Source organism: Hakea prostrata, chromosome 8, assembly GCF_041222555.1.
Source record: "Hakea prostrata isolate BN-2017 chromosome 8, UWA_Hpros_2, whole genome shotgun sequence".
In the NCBI taxonomy this organism is placed as follows: Eukaryota; Viridiplantae; Streptophyta; class Magnoliopsida; order Proteales; family Proteaceae; genus Hakea; species Hakea prostrata.
This window is the reverse complement of record NC_142607.1, coordinates 50,839,941-50,860,871: the sequence shown is the minus strand read 5'-3', so window position 1 is coordinate 50,860,871 and position 20,931 is coordinate 50,839,941. Positions and strand designations below refer to the sequence as shown.

The 20,931-nt window shown below is 39.5% G+C and overlaps 1 protein-coding gene and 1 pseudogene across 2 annotated transcripts in view; both read right to left on the bottom strand.

Annotated features, from left to right (window-relative positions):
- The window catches only part of LOC149008469 (pentatricopeptide repeat-containing protein At2g27610 pseudogene), a 44,849-nt pseudogene extending 32,298 nt beyond the window's left edge, over window positions 1-12,551 (bottom strand). The window contains exon 1 of the transcript XR_016174987.1: window positions 12,369-12,551. The product of XR_016174987.1 is annotated as a pentatricopeptide repeat-containing protein At2g27610 pseudogene, transcript variant X2 (transcript). The remainder of the gene's footprint in view (window positions 1-12,368) is intronic.
- Window positions 12,552-13,998: 1,447 nt separating this feature from the next.
- LOC149008468 (putative glutathione peroxidase 2) lies at window positions 13,999-17,490 on the bottom strand. Its single transcript, XM_089166479.1, has 6 exons — window positions 17,167-17,490; window positions 16,833-16,909; window positions 15,502-15,563; window positions 15,309-15,427; window positions 14,359-14,526; window positions 13,999-14,265 (listed from the first exon to the last, which is right to left on the bottom strand). The coding sequence occupies exons 1-6, from the start codon at window positions 17,308-17,310 to the stop codon at window positions 14,233-14,235; spliced, it is 603 nt and encodes a 200-aa protein (XP_089022605.1). The 5' UTR covers window positions 17,311-17,490; the 3' UTR covers window positions 13,999-14,232.
- Between the last annotated feature and the right edge of the window lie 3,441 nt (window positions 17,491-20,931).

Genomic DNA, 20,931 nt, shown 5'->3' with positions numbered 1-20,931 from the left:
TTCCAGGCTAATTTTCCCTATATATAGATGCATTGGAAAGCGGGGTTCGCTTTCCGTTCTTCAATCCTTTGTTTGCAGCCATCCTGAATCACTGGGACATTTGCCCTGGAATGTTCCTTCCCAATAGCTAGCGTCTAATCGTCGGCTTCTTGGGTTTGTGCTTTGAACTTGGCATTACACCTTCTCTTGCTCTTTTTGTGCACTTTCATCTTCTTTCTATCTCCCATCCTCCCGGTTGGGTTGTGCTTTCCAAGCGCAATAAGACTGAGCTTAACTAGAGGGGCAGTATTCTTGCTAAAGGAACTTGCCCTTCCAATCACAAAGGATGGCGCACGCGATACTTTTTCTGTCGAGCACCTCAATCAGATCTCAACTTCCCGACCGTCTGGAAACAGTATACTTCATACTTTGAGGGTAACCGGGTCCTTTCCCTATCCAAAGAAGACAAAACGGCCGTCAGGAAGATCAAATCAATTCCATGGTATCAAGAGATACATGGATATGAGATGGAATACAACTCCATCCTCCAGTACTGGGGACTGGCTCGTCGTGAGCTTCTTAACCACCATCTTTATATTTTCTGATGATGATATGCCTTTTTGCAATCATGATTTTTGTCCTTCTTTGCAGTGCCACCAATAATGAACCCTGAAAATCTTCGGGCAAAGGCTGCTAGGGCCGTTGTGACAGTTGAGCAACGGTCGCCTCGAGCCTTAACTGCTGAACAAGTAATCTCTGTTCCCTCTCCCGACCCTTCCTACAAGGGTATTAGGAACTTGAAGCCAGTGGTTGAGGCTTCGGGAAGAGGGAAAAAAACAATGGTGGGAGAGTCTGATATCCCTTCCGCCGCTCGAACTTAAAGGAAGCATGATTCGGTTGATGCTTCTGCCCCGAAAAAATCCAAAAAGGATAAAGATTGCGAGGAGATCTTTATCCCCCAGTGGACACTGACGCAGACCGATAGGGCAACACAAGACCCTGAGAAGGCTGCAGAATGGAGTTCTCTTGGGCTTCTGCCTGCTGATCGTCAGGCCTTTGAAGCTCTGGAAGATGATGCTCTCGTTCGTCAGTCTACCAGGTATCGTCCTTCTTGATTTTTCATCAATTGCTTTTCATAATCTCTTATGAATTTTTCTGATAATCTTCTCGTCCCCAGGAATGCTGTGTTGAGCTTTTACCAACAAATGGAGGCATTGAGCCGAGTTGGTCGCAATGGCTCCTTGCTGCAGACCTGTGAAGAGAATTTGGCGAAGGCCAATTCTGAAATAGACCGGCTGAATGCAGCAGTTGAAGAGCTGCAGGTGAAGCATAATGAAGAGATGACTTCCTTGAAAAAGGATCTTGACTCTTCAGTTGCCCGCGCTGTTGCTGCCGAGCGCGAGGCTAGGAAACAGAAGAAAGCTACTACGTTGTTCGGTGACAGTCTTGAGCTTAAATCCATAGAGAACGAACGTATACTGAAGATGGCAGTTCCTAGAAAGCCCGAACATGTCAAACTAGAGCTTCAAAGGGATTGCGTTCGGAAATACCTGAACAACGTTCCTTTCTCTAAACTGCTGGGCGCCTTCAACCTTCAAGCTTACCGCGTGGGGTAGAATGATGTTTGGGAAAAGATCCTCGAATCTGATCCTTCCTTTGACACAACTCCATTTCGTGAGGTGTGTCACAAAGAAATCTTTGGGAAGCTTAAGTTGGCCTTCCCAGACTGGGCTTTGGGAGAGGATGATCCTTTTCCAGCTGACCCGAATTATGAGGAATATCTTGCTGATTCCCCGCCCCTTCAAGAAGAAACTTCACAGCCTGTCGCTGAAAAGAAGACTGATGAAGACGATCCTGAGAAAGACTCCTCAGTCGATAATGAGGAAGAGTCTTAGGGAGTCAAGGTTTTTTTTTTTTTTTGTAAAGCTTGACTCTCCATAATCAATGAAAATAGAACTTTTCCAATGATTGCCTGAATATTTCCTCATCCTATATCCAAAAGCTTGTCTTGGAAATAAAATATAAATGATATAAATTATCACTTATCACTTAACTCCTTGTATCTTGACGAGGGATGACCTTTGGGATATCATGAAGAGGCGTTCGGGAGAGATGTTTCAGCTTCCAGCTTTTACATATTCTCAACTGCTCCTTCATTTATTACGAAGTCCAAACGTTTCCCTGCTTTTGTGTACCACTCACTTCTCCCAACGAGTTGGAAATATAAATATCATTTAAGTGGTGGCGCGACGGTTGGAGGTATTCTCGTACCAGTGCATATTTCCACGTGGCTTTCCTCTGAACGTCGATCTTACTTTTTGAAGAACTCGAAGCGTTTCTTTGATCCGGTCCTTTGGTTGCCTTTGGTTCTTAACCTTTGCCTCACTCCCTGAGGCTATTTAAGTTCCTCAAGGGTACTTCTCATTTATCCTGCTATCTGTAAGTTAGATTTGCAAAACAAAACGACATTCCGTCTTCCTTTGCCGCGTTCGTACTTTTCATATTCCAACAATATTTTCGATCAGCATCTGAACAAGTAAGCTTTTACTTTGCCCATGTCACGAATCTCTTCTCCTTCTCCCTGAGTGAACTTCACAGTAGTAATACTTGGGGTTCACTTAATGGGTATTTGAGAATTAGGTTTTCCCTTTTTCTGAATGTTGTTGGATTTTCGTACTGATACTGCCTTTTCTGTACTTGCAGTGCCTCCCATAATCGATTTGAGCTTTATTAGGGCGAAGTCCTGCAAGAAGACTGTCCCAGTACCGACGCAGATTGCCGCCAGTGAGGTGATTGCATCTGATGAATCTTTTAAGCGTAAGGAGACTCCTACGCTCCCTCCGCCTGAAGAGACCGTTCGATCTTCCCAAGAAGATCTTGATCTTTCGTCGTTGCCTGTGCTGTTGATGTCACTGTTGGAGAAACCATTCGGGATTCTTCGAAGGAGACCCTTCGGACATCTGAGGCAACTATGTTGGCATCTGACGAAGGCGCGGTCCCAGCAAGTGTTGCTTCTATTTCCAACTCTAGTGCTTGTTTGGCATCCTCTTCCTCTCTTTCTTTGGAGCCGGAGGATTTTGCCACTAGGAGGCGCCGTCGGTTGGTGGATGATGCAGCTCATCCTTCTCTTGATGTAGCTCATCCTTCTCCTCCCCTGAGGAAGTCTGAATTAGTGTCAAACGAGTTTGACAAAGCACTGGAGTGGTGCATTGCTGCTCAAATGCCTAGCCAAAGCAGAGTTCTTTCCAAACTTCTAGACGATGACTTTATGAAGTCACTGGTGATGTAAGTTTTTCTTCATTATCTTTTGATGCTGAAGATTATTCTTTTACTCTTGTCTAACTCGGAAGTTGTTTGCAGGAGTCTCACTGGCAACTTCCACAACCAAGTGGAAGCAGCCTCTAGACTCAGTAAACTGAGTAATGAAGTTTCCAGGCTTCGGGAAGACTCCAAAGCTAAGGACGTTGAAATTGCTCGCCTTAGGAAATTAGCTTGGGAGGTTGCAGTAGAGAAGAACTCTGTGATTGAGCATCTCCGTTCAGATTTGGATGATGCTAGGGAGAAGATCCGGCGGCTGGAACGAGAAGTAGGAAAGTCAGGGGCGAAAGGATCTGAAGCGTTACCCCAAAGGCAAGCTAACATTCCCTTGCCTGAATCCCTTCCAACTGACGTTCGCAGAGCTTGCATCTTCAAGTATTTGCATAGTAAGCCCTTTGTTGACATGCTGAATGCTTATAACTTGCAGGCATACCGCGATGGCGAAAACGAAGTATGGGAATCGATATTAAGGAAAGATCCTCAAAATTTTCGATACGACTCCCTATAGCGCTGTTTGTCATCCTGAAGTGTTTGCCAAGCTGGGTCTTCCTTCTCCTGACTGGACCAAGGATAAGATTGATCCTCCGCCCCCGGATCCGGATATCATGTATTATCTCGATGATTCCCCTCCTTATGCTCCTCTCCAAGGATTCAGTTACGAAGAACTTGGCTTGAGTACAGGTTTCATCAAAGATCAGACTTCTTCCGGTCAAGCTGGATAAAGAATATGGAATTGCAGAGGATTTTCCCGACTCTGTTCTTTTTCTTCCTGAATTTGAGTTGCTTCCTGACTCTGTATTACTTCTGGCAAAGTTCTTTCAATCTTGTAACTTATTGATGATGTCTTTCTCATTTGACCGAGTGAAGATTGTACCCCAACACTTGTTTATATATATGCTGGTTGTAAAGGTTGGCCTCTTATAGTCGTTTAAAGAAATAAAGAATTAAATTTCATCTTTGAACTTTGCTAGTCATTTGAGTCATTGTAGCAGTAGGTCTTATAATGCCTTTACTTAAAGATTTCCGGAGAAATTCAATAAGTCTGAGAAGGAACTCACTCGGGTTTTAAACCGATGCCTTTACTTAGAGATTTCCTGAGAAATTCAATAAGTCTGAGAAGGAACTCACTCGGGTTTTAAACCGATGCCTTTACTTAGAGATATTCCGGATTCAATAAGTCTAATAAGGAACTTACTCGGGTGTTAAACCGACGCTTTGTGGAAGGACCTCACTCGGATTTTCATCCGATGCCTTGACTTAAGAAATTCCTAAAAAATACAATAAGTACATGAAGGGACTCACTCGGATTTTCATCCGATGCCTTGTGGCTGGATCTGTTCTTGAGTGTGGTGTATGATGCCCCCCAATCAAAAGATAGTTGTTGAAAACCAAAAATTGCATTGATTGAGTTGAAATTTCTTACATCACGAACAAAATTGATAATCTTCAAGGATAAAAAAATTTCAGATGCCTGGCATTCCACGAATGATCCAACTCCTTTTGGGTTGTCATGTTCTTCAGCTTGTAAGCTCCCGAACCGACTGGTTTTATAACCATATATGGTCCTTCCCAAGAAGGGTCCAATTTTCTTTGATGGCGTGGATCTGAAGCTAAGGTATTTCTCAATACCAAATCTCTTGCTAAGTATCGACGATTCTTTACTCGGGCATTATAATGTGATGCTATTCTTCGTTGAAAATGTTGAGTTCGTGCTATTGCTTTTGCCCGAACTTCATCCAATAAATCAAGACTATCAATCAATCCTTGCTCGTTCACTTTTTCTTCGAACTCTCTGTCCCGCAATGTTCCCGCCATTACTTCCACAGGTGCCAATGCTTCGGATCCATAAGCCAACCTGAATGGAGTTTCTCCTGTGGGTGTTCGAACCGTAGTTCGGTAGGCCCACAGTACATTATGCAGTTCTTCGACCCATAAGGCTTTGTCGTCCTCAAGTCTTCTCTTTATTCCCTCAAGCAGCGTTCGGTTAGTAACCTCTACTTGTCCATTACTCTGGGGGTATGCCACTGATGACATACGATGCTCGATCATGTAAGTTCCACAGAATTGCTTGAATTGTGGACAGTCAAATTGGGTACCATAGTCAGTAACGATTATCTTTGGTATCCCAAAGCGATAGATGATTGACTCAAGCACAAACTTCTCCACCTTTCTTTCAGTAATTGTTGTTAAGGCGCTGGCCTCAACCCACTTAGTGAAGTAGTCAATTGCTACTATCAGATATTCTCTTCCGCCTGACGCCTTGGTGAATTTACCTATGATATCGATTCCCCACATCGCAAAAGGGATGGGATCTAGAATTGACGTCATGGTTTCCGCTGGGAGTTTGGATACTGTAGCATGGACTTGACAATTGCTACACCGGCGAACATATTCCATAGCAGCTTGTTGGATCTTAGGCCAATATAACCCAAGTCTTAGGATTTTGTGGGCCAGGGCTCGTCCACCCATGTGAGCGCCACAAATCCCTTCATGTACCTCGGCCAGAGCCGACTCCGCTCCTTCGGGACCTAAACATCTCAGAAGGGGTCCAGAATAAGATCTTCTGTACAACCTCCCGTTTTGTATGATGAATCTCGCTGACCGTACTCTGACTAATCTCGCCTCTTTTGGATCCTCCGGTAGTTTATCATCTCTCAGATATTCAATTATTGGATCCATCCAGCAACGCTCTGCTTCAATGTAAGAATTTCTTTCTCGTGAAACTTGGAAATGTTATCTCTTCAATGTAGACCGAAGGGTCTAAATTTTTCTCTTTGGCATTGGCTAATCGGGATAGCTCGCCTGCCACTGTGTTTTCTGTCCTTGGAATTTGACATACCTTCAAATTCTTGAATTCTTTTTGCAATGCTTGCACAATCTCTCGATATTTCTGCAAGCAAGGTTCTTTAATACCATACTCACCCTGAACTTGATTGACAATAAGCTGAGAGTCACTATAAATAGTTACATCTGCTACCGCCAATGCTTTTGACAGTCTGAGTCCAGCTAGTAGGGCTTCATATTCTGCTTCATTATTGCTAGCTTCGAATGCAAATCTCAATGCATATCGAATGATAAATCCTGCTGGACTCTTCAAAAGAATTCCAGCCCCTGCTCCGTCTTTATTACTCGAACCGTCCACATATACTTCCCCAATGGTTGGTATAGTGGGCTCTTCAACAATGTTCTCCATTGGTGCAGTAGTTTCTACTACAAAATCGGCTAGTGCCTGAGCTTTGATTGCCGTTCTAGGCTTAAAGCTTACTTGAAACTCACTGATTTCAACCGACCAGGCCACCATCCTTCCAGACAAATCAGGTTTACGAAGAACTTTACTAAGAGGGAAAGTTGTAAATACCTCTATCGAATGAGCCTGAAAGTATGGCCGTAGCTTCCTAGCTACTGTCATAAGAGCTAGAGCCTCCTTCTCGATCTGAGAATACCGCATCTCCGCATCAAGTAATACGTGGCTGACATAATAAATCGGCCATTGCTTTTTATCCTTCTCCCGAACGAGTACCGCACTGACCGCTGAAAGGGATGCTGCTAAATATAATCTGTAAGACTTCTGCCCTTTCGGGTCGGGATAAAAGCGGTGGTCTTGCCAATGTTTCTTTTAATTCCTCGAAAGCTCTCTGGCACTCTTCTGTCCAATTCGCTTCCTTGCTTCCCCTTAAATCTTTAAGTGCCTTAAAAAATGATAGACACTTTTCTCCAGATTTTGAGATGAAACGGTTCAGAGCAGCAATTCTCCCCGTCAAGCACTGCACATCCCGAACAGTTTTTGGGGCTTCCATATCAATTAAAGCTTGTATCTTGGCTGGATTAGCCTCAATACCTCTCTGTGACACCATGAAGCCCAAGAATTTGCCTGAAGATACTCCAAAGGCGCATTTCTTCGGATTCAGCTTCATTTGATATTTTCGCAGTACTGCGAATACTTCTGTTAAATCTGCGATATGCTTTGCCCTTGCAATGCTTTTTACCAGCATATCGTCAACATAGGCCTCAACATTTTTCCCGATTAGGTCTTTGAATATCTTGTTGACGGCCCTCTGATATGTAGCTCCTGCATTTTTCAGGCCAAACGGCATTGACTTTATAATAGAAGCTTTCACGATCAGTCATGAAAGCCGTAAATTTTTCATCCTCCTTATTCATGAGGATCTGATTATACCCCGAGTAGGCATCCATGAAACTCAAGGTTTCATATCCTGCAGTTGCATCTATCAAGAGGTCAATCCTGGGCGACAGATAGCAATCTTTAGGACAAGCCTTATTGAGGTCGGTGTAATCTGTACACATCCTCCACTTCCCATTCGCCTTCTTGACCATTACCACGTTGGCTAACCAAGTTGGGCATTCAATTGGTTCTATGAAACCAGAACTCTTCAGTTTTTCAACTTCACCCCGAACGGCTTCGTACTTTTCTATGAAGAAATTTCTCCTCTTTTGGACTATTGGTTTCACCTTTGGATCTATCCAGAGTTTATGCTCTACAACACTCCGATCGATTCCTGGCATGTCTTCAGCAGACCATGCGAATACATCACTATTTTGTTGAAGAAAAGACTTCAACTCTCCTTTGAACTCTTCCAGCTGCTCAGATCCGATGTAAGTAATCCTTTCTGTATTATCAGTAAACAATTGGATTTGCTCTAGCTTTTCTACCGGCTCGGGCCTTTGCATTTCTGCTTCTTCCCAATCATCCCGTACTTCTATTGGTATGGCAGTCACCTTCCTTGGGCCCTCTTTGTCTTTCAAATAGGCAACATAGCATTGTCGAGAGATCCTCTGGTCAAGATGAAACTTGACCAATTCCCATCTCAGTCGGGAATTTTACCTTCAGATGCTTCGTAGAAACAATAGCACCTAGCTTGGACAAAGATGGCCACCCGAGGATAACATTGTAAGCTGGAAGTTCCCGAACCACCAAAAAATTTATTCGGACGGTAGCTTCCTTGGGAAAACTCCCAATCGATAGGTCCAACTGGACAGATCCCTCTCTCATCTTCTTCGCCAAAGGTGATAGAATTTTCACCATTCGGCCTCTTACGCTTCTGCGTTTCTCCGGTTCCCCCAAAAATTTAGATTTTGTTTTCAACCTCCGGAGTGCGGTTCGGGGCCTCCGAAAGGTGTGGATCGGGCCGCCGGCCCTTAGGATCGGTGACCGAGTAGCATCAATCACCTCCTTACCTTTTTTAGACTTCGGAGCCTCCTTCGATTGTTCTGGACTAACCGAACGGTTCCTCTTGGGGCCCGCTTCACGTGGCTCCTCTCTTCTCTTGTTAAAAAAATTGGACAAATGTCCCTGAGATATTAATCTCTCAATATCCGCCTTCAAATGACGACAATCATTGGTATAATGACCGTAATCCTTGTGGAAACGACAATATTTTTCTCGATCCTGTTGCTCTCCAGGTTTTAAAGGAATCTTTGGAGGCCACTTCAAAATATTCCGCTTCTTAATGATATTCAAAATATCAGCCCGAGGAGTATTTAATGGAGTATACTCACTTTTGCCTGGAGATCTCTACCGCCATGCCTGAGGCTTTCCAACCCGATCACGAACATTCTGCTTTGGCTTCTGCCTGTTCTCAGGAGCCTTTTGTTCTTTGGTGGAGGCTTTATTGTCCTCTTGGCGTGCATCTAAGATTTCCGTGACTTCAGCCTACTTTTGGCATCTCTGTACCAACTCAGCATAAGTTGTAGGCATATCCTGAAGTAATAACTCCATGAGTCTTCGGTTAGTGAGTCCAGTGAACAAAGCAGTTTTAGCTACTTGCTCATCTAGATTCTCTATCTCCATCGTAACTCTATTGAATCTTTTCAGATATTCTCGGATCGATTAGCTCTTCCCTTGTCTTATAGTAAACAAGGTTTCCTCGATCTTTTTTATCTGGATTCCACTCTGGAATCGCCCTATGAATTTGCGCGCCAACTCATCAAAATTCACGATCATTCCCGATGGAAGGTTCGAAAACCATTTTTGCGCCACTTCGGTTAAAAATGAACCAAAAACCCTGCAGAGAATTTCATCAGAATTACTGCAATTGCCATAGTCTGCTGATAATAACCGATGTGGGCCGTAGGATCTCCAGAGCCATCGAATGTGGAAAAAGTTGGCAAGCGGAAATTGTGAGGAAACTGGTATCCCGCAATAGGCTCGGCAAAAGGGGTCTTTCGAATAATTGAATAGATATCATCAGTTATCCTTCCTCTAGCCAATTGTCCCAGCTTCTGATTAATATTGGCCAATTCCTGATTGATTTGAGTTGAATGATCCTCTGCAATACGATCATGACCTCGAACAAAACGATCATCCCGAACTACTCGATCATCACGAACAGCCCGTTCATCACGAAAAGCCCGCTCATCACGAACAGCTCGTCTAACAGTTGGTGAGTGAGTTCTCACTCCTGTAACCAACCTTGTATTCGAATCGATTGTACTTTCTTGTGGTTTGTCAAACCGATCTCTCGCCTTGGTAAATCATCGATTCTCCTAGGCACTCGGTCACCTTCACGAAAATTTTGACAAATATTCTGATCTTCAGTCAATCTCTGATCCCGTGGCAATACGCGCCTTCTTCCAAAAGTTGGATCTTCACTTGATCCAATTGATTATGGAGTGTCTCTGAAGGATTATTTCCCCTTTGACCGCCATCTACTTCGAGAGGTGGTAAACTTCCCTAAGGAATATCTGAATTATTTTCTCCAGGGATTTGGACACCAATATCGCGTTGTGTAGCGGCTGCTGCTCCTGATCTAGTCACCATAGCTTTCTGAATCGTTTCCCACAGACGGCGCCAAATGATGCGTCCAAAATCTGCTCAGCCCTTAGATCTCCTTAGAATGATCTGCAAAAAGAAAGCGTCAGATGTGGCCCGACCGCTGGGGTCGGGAGTCCACCTCCGAAGGCTAAGTCAGTCGATGAACTTAATCACAAACGGCTCTGCTAGAAGCGCAGAGCTAAGGAAGGAGTATCTGGAATACGATTTAGATCATAAGCATCTGAGTGTTTACGTCCAAATGTGTGTGTATGGATCTGGATCTCTCCTTTACCTTGTAGGTAAGTGATGTTTATATAGAGTGTACCTTCGAATCTTCTTCGTTGGATGTATTTGAGCCTTCTTTGGATAGTCGTTGGATTCTAACAGTTAGATCCGTTGAGCGATAGACTTCTACTAGTTTGAACTAGTACAGGACTCCTGAGATAACCTCACGGTTATCTGATGATTATCCCTTCAATAGTGATAAGTGACAGCCGTCAAGTTGTGTCTGCCATCATTAGGGTAATTAACCTAATCCATAAGTCGGATTAGGGCGTGCTTGTTGTTGGTTTAGTTTTCTTCCTCAGCAAGCTATCTCCTGGACCCGGCTCCCTCGGAAGCGAGTCGATTCCTTTCATCCCGACCGGAGTCGAAGGTCAAACCAAGTATGAACCAGGTTCGATCATATTTTCTCCACATCACTTCATCGAGTCTCTGCAACTCTAACAATTTCTGCAGAGTATGATTATACTTATGCTTTGACATCGATAGCTCGGGGAAGGGATTGAGATCAAACTCTGGAATTTGTTCTAGTTGGCTTTCTTTGCATTTGATGTTGTCTTTTTTACTTGCGTTATTTTCCTTGGACTCGATCAGTTCTCTGTTTCTGGGATGGTTGATATTCTCAATGAGTCAAAAGGTCTTTGTGAACTTGAACAAGACTGTCTGGTTAAAAAATCTTTGGACTAGAAGAAGAATTGATTGAATTCTAGCTGATACTAACATTCACTTGTGCTGGAACATTGTAATGATTATCTCTCTGTAGGTGTATATGAGAGAGATGGATATATAGAAATGATTGACAGGAGCATATTCTTGGTCAATTTAATTAAAATAACTTAACATATTATAATGACAAAAATATGTTCTTGCACATCACAAGCTGATCCAAACAGCAGAAATTAACTAAAGGAAGAACCCTTTTTCACAGACAACAGTGAAAAAGCTCTCTTTAAGATGAAACATATAGAACAGAGGTTCACATCTCAAATTCAGGTGTTTATGCATATATGAGGTCTACATGATTAGTGGAGAATCCGAGAACGTAATCCTTGTTTAATGGTGATATGCTTTGTGCTTGTGAAGTTGTACCTGTGTTTCTAATCCTTAAAGTTGGTTTCTATTTTGATTCACACATCAGCATTTTCCCTTCAAATTGTTGGATCAGATTTGAGGGTTTTGAGTATGAGGGAAGACCAAATTACTGTTGTGGCTAGGGACAGATGTGATAGTTACTTTGGACTTTATAGAAGGTTTTCAAATGCTGGTTTAAGCCTGCACTTGTATTTGTAGGTGGGATTCTGAAAGCTACTATGGAGCTAGATTGAATCCACTTTTTTGCTTCCAATACTCTCATCATTTGCTCCACAAACTCCCAATAAGATCCACAAATACAATCCCTTTCCTTTCATTTCTAAATAAATATAGATGAAACTCAAGCCCACCCAACTCCAGTTCCCTCAATGCTGTCTTATCTCAAATAAACAAAACTCTGCTTCTCCCCCTGAACTATTTTATGTCGGTAGACCCTGCCTCCTCTGGTGGTAATGGACTCAAGAACCAATCAATTCCAGTTTAAATTACACACTAATCTTCACTTTGTAATGATATCCTATTTAGAAATTTCTTTTGCTTTTCCTTGGTGAGGAGTGTGTTTTCACTATGTAATCAAAATGTTAGTCATTTGAGTCACTGACATTCTATTGTAGGTGCATTGACTATTTCTTCAGTCACCTTAAGAAATTCATAATTGAAAAGAAGTACTTTTATTGCATCTTATTAAAAACTCTGTTTTCAATCAAACTACAATCATATACTATTTTGCCTTTCTTTGAATACTTTCTGAAATAAGTGCAACAGTTTCTTCACCACAGGTTCCAGTGGACTCTAGGGTTTCTAAGGATTCATTACACATAGAATAAAACCTTGGTGGTGTAGAATTGAAGAAAATGTAGCAATCATCAGATAGAAGTCGATAATGGAGACAAACTGAGAAACTGCAGTTTAAGTTTCTGATTACCGAGGTGAATGAAGTTGCGAGAAAGCCCATGAGAGAGACCTCCTCTTCTTTGGCAAAGAACCCAAGTTCAACGAATCATCACGGAAAGAGAAAGAGAATCCACAAGAATTAGATATCGCAGAGCTGTAAATGGAGATCAACATTTCCAGCTCTATAACACCAGTGTCTTTCTCTGGAACTCTCAGAAGAATCAGAAATAGAACAGAAATGGATTTAGTGTATGGTGAGTGACTGTTGAGACACGTTGGATGTAGCTTGTCCAAACATATCATCTTTTTCATTTTCTTATTATAATTTTTTTCTCTCTGGTGGTATACTGGCCAAAAGATACCATCATGAACATGAATCTGGTGGATCTGGCACTGAAATTTTGTGGTCTTTGTTTCGTTGGTAATGATTTAACGAGTTGAATCCAACCTAAACACAAAGTCTACAATCGAGTCTAAACAATGAACGGAGGAAAAATTCGAACCAAAGCTGGATAGGTTTTTGTGTTGAAGTCTGTGCTTCCTTCATACTTTTCTACTGAAAATTCTATTTTGAATTCATTTTGTCAGCACTCAAAAGTTTGCTTTACTTTTATTGTATGGTGGAAAAGTCCAAACTCAAAATATGCCTTTGTTCAATTTCCTTGTCTATAAATGGTTTGGGTTTTTATTTTAACTTTCTCATTTTGTCATCAATATAAGGTTTTAAGTCCTTAAAACGGTTTTTGGATCCTCTACCCACACACAATGACACAAGAGAAAAAAATTTCAACCACATAATTAGATTTACGTGTCAAATCTAAAAACAAATTCCTTCTTTTAGAAAAATTTCAAAAGTATATGAATCCAAATCTTCTCATTCGAAACATGATTCTACCTGCATTATGAATTTAACTGTGGGTTAATTTTATTTTCTCTCCATGTTGATGGAGGATCCAAGCTTGATAAAGCCGCAGAAAACCCTACCAAGAGCCCACAATGGGAGAGCCCTGTGCAATGAGTATGTCCTGGTGCCCAATTTTGTACGGAACTAGTACATTATTGAATCTGTTTATAGTTGAATGCATTCCCTTGTTTGACATGGTAGACCAACTGGGGGAAAATTAGAACAAGTTAACTGATAGGTCATAAAACTTCTACTTCCCATAAAATTTTCAAATCCTCTTTCCCATAGTTGAATCTCGAATCCTTTGAGCCTTGAGAACAGGTCTCAAAGTGTGACATTTATGAATCCCATACCTGATCAAATTAGGGGTGGTGTTTTCCTTCTAATGCAATGAAGTATCCTTCTATTGCAACTACCTTGATCCATGTTTTAAAGACGCCTTTGGAAAATACAGTAAGAACATACATGCAAAACTAGGTTGAAGAGACTAACCACTCAAATGGTAGGAGAAAAATCAACCTGAAGGGCACTTTGTATATATTGGAGATGGGGATATTAAATATATCATCAACAAAAGTTGAACCCATTACCTCTATACTAAGAGGTGTTGGTCATTAGCACTCGAACAACCCTAATGATGGTACAAGTTTTACCATATGCAGGAAATGTTCTCTTTGTTAATTGCTCTCTAATACTACTCTTAGCACCTTGAGATGCAACAGACAACAAAACCATGAAACGGTAATCACTACGAGTGTTGTAGAATTGTGGTGAGTATAAATACATAACCACTTATTGATCTATTAATGCCCAGTAACATGTCACTGAATTGTGGCAAGTATAAATACATAAACACTTATTGATCTATTAATGCCTAGTAACATGTCCCAGAATCCCTTACACAAACTAATCACAGTAATTTTTGAAAGACAACATTTTCGCTTTCTGAAACAACATTAATTTCTTCTTGATGTGTTGTGCACCAGTTGAACTATGAAGCTGCCAACAGATTTTGGATGTCTTTCTGCAAGGGAAACAGGGGCAATAACAAATTAGATGAAAATAACTATTTCCTTACAAAGAAAAAGACAGAGGAGAAAAGTAGAATTTTTGAAACCTCAATCTTCAGAGGAGCTGTGGTGGGAGCATATCTCTCCACAACCTTCCCATTTTTGTCCACAAGAAACTTTGTGAAGTTCCACTTAATGCCATCCCCAAAAATCCCACCTTTCTCAGATTTTAGGTACTTGTAGATTGGGGCTGCATTCTTGCCATTCACCTCAACCTAAAATATCCAGAAAACAGACATTAACAACATTCTAATTCAAACTCAGGTTTTGGGTTCTTTATGTATTGGAGAAAGATCAAGCTCTGTTTTACTTTCTCTGGCCAATAATACTTTTCTATTCCTGTTCATGTTGGGAAAATCTTCAGGAGGGGCTGTAAATTCCTCCCACCTAGAAAGATCAATTACATCGGTTAACAACTGATATCCACAACTTAACATAGGCAACGTGGTTGTATGGCAAGTTGTTATCAAATCACTCAGCATTTTAGCCTGTAAAATCTATGTGGGGAAAACCATCAAGTGGTGGATACTGCATAGTTCCCTATGTCCAACATATGCATGGCACAAGAAGTTCCTGTCTTTCTCCTCATGCACTTCTTTAGCTGCCTTCAGTAGAATCTATATTTCATAAAGTAATTGCAAAGATTGAATATCCAGGGATCCTGAGAAGGAAAACAAATTTTCTTCTCCAATCTTAAAAATAACTTTGAAAAAATTCAAAACCTCAAGAACTTTTAGTTTGATGACCAAGAAATCTCATATTTCTAAACTTATCCTATGGTTTAAATCAGGACTCTGTTTCAGGAAATAGATCCTTTCATGACCGTAGACAAGGTAGCTGTGGGAACACTTGTATTGAGTTAGAATTATAATCATCAACGTGAAGCTAAACTCATGAATCACTGAACAAAAAAACAGAAACTAAAAAAGGCTAATGCAGTTCAGACGCAAACTTATATGAGAACTACATCTCTATCATTGTTTGACATCTAATATACCTTATCAAAGATGGGGAATTCAGCTTTGAACATTGTGCAGGCAACTTCTTTGATTTCATCATTACTTCCAGGTTCTTGACCAGCAAACTGGTTGCAGGGAAATGCTAGAATCTCAAAGCCTGGCAGAAGGATGATCAACAATGTGACTCCCAAAACTAATTTTAAATGTAAATGACTAAGGCAGCAATCAGACCTTGGTTCTTGTACTTTTCATACAAAATGTTCAGTTCCTTGTAGTTTGAATGAGTTAAACCACTGCAAATACACATGAAACCTAATCAGGAGCAGTTATTTAATTTATCTCAAGATTTCCAATGATTTACAACAACCAAGCCTAAGCAAGAAAGACACTCAATATACAAAAGGGATGGAATCAACACACTGCTAGTGCAGGATTGAATCTCTAATGCCAAGTCAATGCGAGCACCTGATGGAGCACCACAGAGTTCGCAATATAGAGGGCCTGACATGTCAATACCTTAAGAAGACATACAATACCGGCAGTGTGATTGTCATTTTCCAATATATATTTTTTCAATAAAATTTTCAATGATGCAATCACCTAAGTTAACTGGATATTTTAAGTCAGTGAATATCATCTTTATCATTGAAAAGACTTGAACAGAATCATAAACCTTATAAAGTCTGCTAGACTTATTTCTGTTTCGTTTTTCTATTATTTCTGTTTTGTTTTTCTATTTCGTTCTTTTCTTCTTTAATGCTCAAATACTGCATAACAATTGAACTAGTAAATCAAGTTTTCAGAAGTTCAACAAAAATTATCTTAGCCCTTCAACAAACATCCCTGGAATCTCACAATAATGATAGACATAGGTGGACATTGAGGATACTAAATTTGTAAATGCTAGAAAATACTTGATTATATGTCATTAAAGCTTGTAAAGTGAGGGTGAACTTAAGGTGCAAAGAAACATCTTCAGTGTTTGTCTTAATGCCTCAGAAATAACTCCTACTACAATCAAATGGCAGTCAAGTACATCGCCTCACTGTAAATTCATCAGTCTTATTCTCAGGCTGAATCGCCAATTACTTGAATCAACCAAGGAGGAGCATTTGGAATGTAAAAAGCAGCAGAATGGTAGTAGGCGATGTTTCACTCAAGATGAACTTCTTCTGTGGCCGAGCAACGACTGCTGCCACTATTCTGATGAAGAAATTACAAAAACCTTACTGATACCTCATTGCTCATTATGAGATGACACTCCAAATATAGGGTTTTTGCTGAATTACAATATAGAGAAACCCTAATTCCCAACAGTATAACTGTATTCCCAGTAATGAATGAGTCCCAAAAACAAGCAATACACTCATAGGATCGCCTATACTACGAAATACACTAATCACTGAGATTTATGAGATAATTTCATCCTCGCAATTTAGCGAGCATATAGCATTCACCAATATATAATTGAGAAAATACCAGAATATACAACTTTCCTGAGAAGAACAAGTTAGATATTACATTGATGGCTAAATCAAGCGGTTGTTAGATAAACAAAATACCATTTTGAGGCAACATTGACGATCATAAGAACCTTTCCACTGTAAGAGCTCAAGTCAACATCATTTCCATTGATATCCTGTTGCAATTCATTTCCCAATTATAAAAGACCAAGCAGAAAGACATCGTGATAGAAAAGCATGATTCAGTAGAAAACCACTAAACCCATTTCAGTATAAAGAGACCTCATACTGTAAAACAGAAAACAAATAGTGAAACCTAAATTGAACAAATCAGACAATAGGGCCTTCAAATCAGAGGAAAATGAGAAAACCCAATAAAACAAAAGGGAAAAAGATGCATCCAAAGATAAAATAGCAGAGAAAAACCATGTACCTTGATAGTGAAACCAAAAATGGATTTGGGCAATTCTTCTGCCATGTTTTGGAGAGAATCGGATGGGTTTCTGTAGATGATGAAGAAGAAGAAGATAGCAAAACTGAGGATGAGTATTGACAGCAAATTCGTGGATTTATTCATATATATATGTGTAGCACGCAACTTCCCCAATCAAAGAAACCCCAAAATCCAATTCAATGGACACTATTACAGAAAGAAATATTCATTGGAGATTTCACCGAATATCATTGTCTATCACCATTAAAATATTGTAAGATCTGGGAGCTTGCATTTAGACATTTTGGTTTTGACTTCATTTCTGAAGACAGATGGTAGTTGAAAATTTGGTTTCTGAAGAGACTATTCACAGTGGTGGACCATTCAAAGCAAGTGACAGTCTGTTCTTTCGAACGAACCATTGTGAAACAACTCAGCATGACGTTCGTATGATCATATGAATGATAAATATCTTTTCCACCCAAATCTCTACAATTTTTGGGTATGGATGTAATTAAAATTTTTAAGATTTAATATTTTATAAATTTATACACGTGGTGTGATCACAATAATTGTGCGGCCGACAGCCTTTTTGACCCAAAAAAAATAAAAAATAATAAAAATCTTAATTTAAGCCGCAGCCGTTTTTGACAGTAAAAAAATTTAAAAAATCTTAACTTTTATTACTCTAACTAGATTATCTTAATAAAAGCTTAAGATTAGTTTGTGAACCCTAAGATCTAGCTTCTTATCTGGTAGTATCTCTCTGTTGATGGGTGGGTTTTCCTAAAACTGCAGAAAATGATTTACAAGATAGAAATTTTGCATGGATTTTTTATTTTTTGGGAGGATTTAAACTTTCCTCGTAAACTTATGCGTACCTCAATTACATTTTCAAAATAACTTGTTATATATATAATTTAAATAAACCCGACAGAACTTCCTAATACATGTTTATCTTGTTTGTCATATGAGCAAGACACATGGTTCTCCATGTTTCCTCTTGGCGGTTTAAGAAAATTCTTTACAATCATTGCAAAGCTGCTTCAAACTTTTCCTCTATGGATCCATGATAGTCAGATGATAACACATTTGAAATGGTCTCATTGAAGGAACTCCTATTATGAAGAATTCAATTGAATTCAAAGATTTATCCTTTACACATATATTTTACTTCTCAAAGAAGGAAAGAGGCAATCCTAACTTCTTTGTAATTGTTAAAGTTGATGTGAATGCCAAGATTCAGTCAAATCTGATTCTTATCATAAATTTCTTTAGCAAGTAGTGGAATAAAAGGTCATATTTTCAAACGAATGGTATATTTAATTTGTTGTGGCAATGATGATTTTTCTAGCACATTCATATTTGTTCACGACCTCAGGTTTACACATCCACTTTCGGGGAAAATAATGTGTTTCATTGACGGTTTTGAATCACACAGTAAGGGGAGGAGTCCACACAAAGCTCATTGAGATTCTTCATTCTAATTTTTTAGAATTTCTTTACATGAACCTTTTTCGTTTCAATTGGAAACTCCAGCACCCCCTTCAAATTTACCACTATCAGGTTTCCGTTAGTTTCAAATTGTTTTTACAATTTTATCCTCACTTAATAAATTTATTTAAAATCCTAAATAATATTTTTAATTTATTTAAAATCCTAAATAAAAATGAAGAGTAGTCTCTTCTTCTCTATTTTCTCCCCTTTGAGGAGATTGATTATCACCTCTTGTTGATGAAGAAAATGAAAGGAACCTCGATTTTCATGAAGGGTTATTTAATAGAGAAGGAAGCAAGGTACAAAGAGGGTGAACCTGTTTACCGAAAATGAGAAAACCAAGTGACAAGGGTTAGGGTTCTTTAGCAGCCCTATTTTTGAAAATTTTGATTCAATCAGGGGTTAGTTTTTGTACTTCTAGGAAACTTTTGGGCTTAATAACTCTAATTACCAAACCACCCGTCCATCCAACCGTTTATTTTTCTATGTGCCAGGTGTCATAATATTGTGCTTGTGCAAACGATATCAGCACAGGTGTGAACAAAAATCCCTGAACTTAATTAACCCACTTAATAGAACTAGGTTTAACAAGGTCATCATCAATGCAATTAGGAAGGATGTTGGAAATTCACAGGTCACACCAAAACTACGTATCTTTCCCATTTCCAGCATGTCTATATAAAATTTATTTATAATAATTGAACTAGTTTTGTACACGTGGTGTGATCACAATAATTGTGCAGCTAGCAGCCGTTTTGACAGCAAAAAACGTAAAAATAAATTTTATGTTATACTACTTTGATTAGATTATCTTAATAAAAGCTTAAGATTAGTTTGTGAACCCTAAGATCTAGCTTCCTATAGAATCTCTCACTTGATGGATTTCCCTAAACTGCAGAAAATGGTTTACAAAAAGGGAATTTCTCCATGGATTTTTTTCATTTTTTTGGGATTTATAAACTTCGTCGGTGAGCTTATGCGTACCTCAATTACATCTCTAGAATAAATTGTTACATACAATTTAAATAAACAAGGAAACTTCTGGGTGTATGTTTGTTGTATATGCAAGACAGATGGTTCTCCATGCTTCCTCTAAGAAAATTCTCCTTCACCTGATGCTACAATCATTGCATGCAGCTTGAAACTTTACCTCTAAGGATCCAAGCTAGTCCGATGAGAACACATTAGAAATGTTTTCATTGAAGGAACTCCTTATTTTACTTCTCAGATCAGAGAAGGAAAGCAGGCAATACTAGTTTGTAATTGTTAAGTTGATGGCCTCGAACCCGTACCAGATTCTCACGATCAGATCCCCGAAGGAAAGGTCATAATTTCAAACCGTAATATATTTTGTTGGTAATACATCAGAAGTAATGCAATTCAATTAATTGATGGGAATAATTGTTAAGTTGATGTCGAACCCAGAATACCAAGATTCAGTCAAATCCGATTCTTATCATAAATTTCTTCAGCAAGTAGCAGTGGAATAAAAGGTCATAATTTCAAACCAGTAATATATTTAATTTGTTGTGGCAATAATGATTTTTCCAGCACCTTCATATTTGTTTCCATCATTCTTCAAAAACACTAGCTACTTCAAACCAAACCCTAATACCAGATCTGTTAATTGTTACAATCTGAATCCTGATCAGTGATCAGCATTCAAGTTGAGTGCAAGGAAACCTATTGACAGGATTAAAAATCTCACAAACTAAGTAAGAAAACAGTTTAGACAGAAATAAAGAAATATCTCAAACCCCATTGGTCAGAACTTGAGTAATCCACTTATTAGAAGAAAGTTTAACAAGGTGATTGAGAGTTCACTTACGAGGAATTTCTGCATGGATTTTCTTTTTAAATCTGAAGTTCATCTAGGATTCTGGGTCGGCTGATGCGCATCTTGACTACATCTTCTGAATAGTTTATTTTAAATATAATTTGAATATACAATGGAGCTTCTGCATGGACTTGTGCTCATTGTATGTGCAAGACACAAGGTTCTCCATGCTTTCTCTTGGTGGTTTGAGAAAATTCTCCTTCACCTGATGCTACAATCACTGCAGCTTGAACCTTTACCTCTATGGACCCAAGCTAAGTCAGATGAACATACTTAGTTTAACAGAAACACCCGGAAAATTTTCACATGGACATACCAAGATTCAATCAAATCCCATTCTTATCATAGTTGTTCTTTAATTAGCAAGTATTGGAATGAAAGGTCATATGCTCAAACCAGTGGTATATTTAATTTGTTGTGGCAATGATGAT

Excerpts from the sequence above, each read along its gene's own strand:
- LOC149008468 (XM_089166479.1), bottom strand. The coding sequence starts at position 17,310 with ATGAATAAATCCACGAATTTGCTGTCAATACTCATCCTCAGTTTTGCT. Across the intron at positions 15,428-15,501 it reads TGAAAAGTACAAGAACCAAG|GCTTTGAGATTCTAGCATTT; the intron begins GTCTGATTGCTG and ends TCCTTCTGCCAG. Across the intron at positions 14,527-15,308 it reads AATTCCCCATCTTTGATAAG|GTTGAGGTGAATGGCAAGAA; the intron begins GTATATTAGATG and ends TGGATATTTTAG.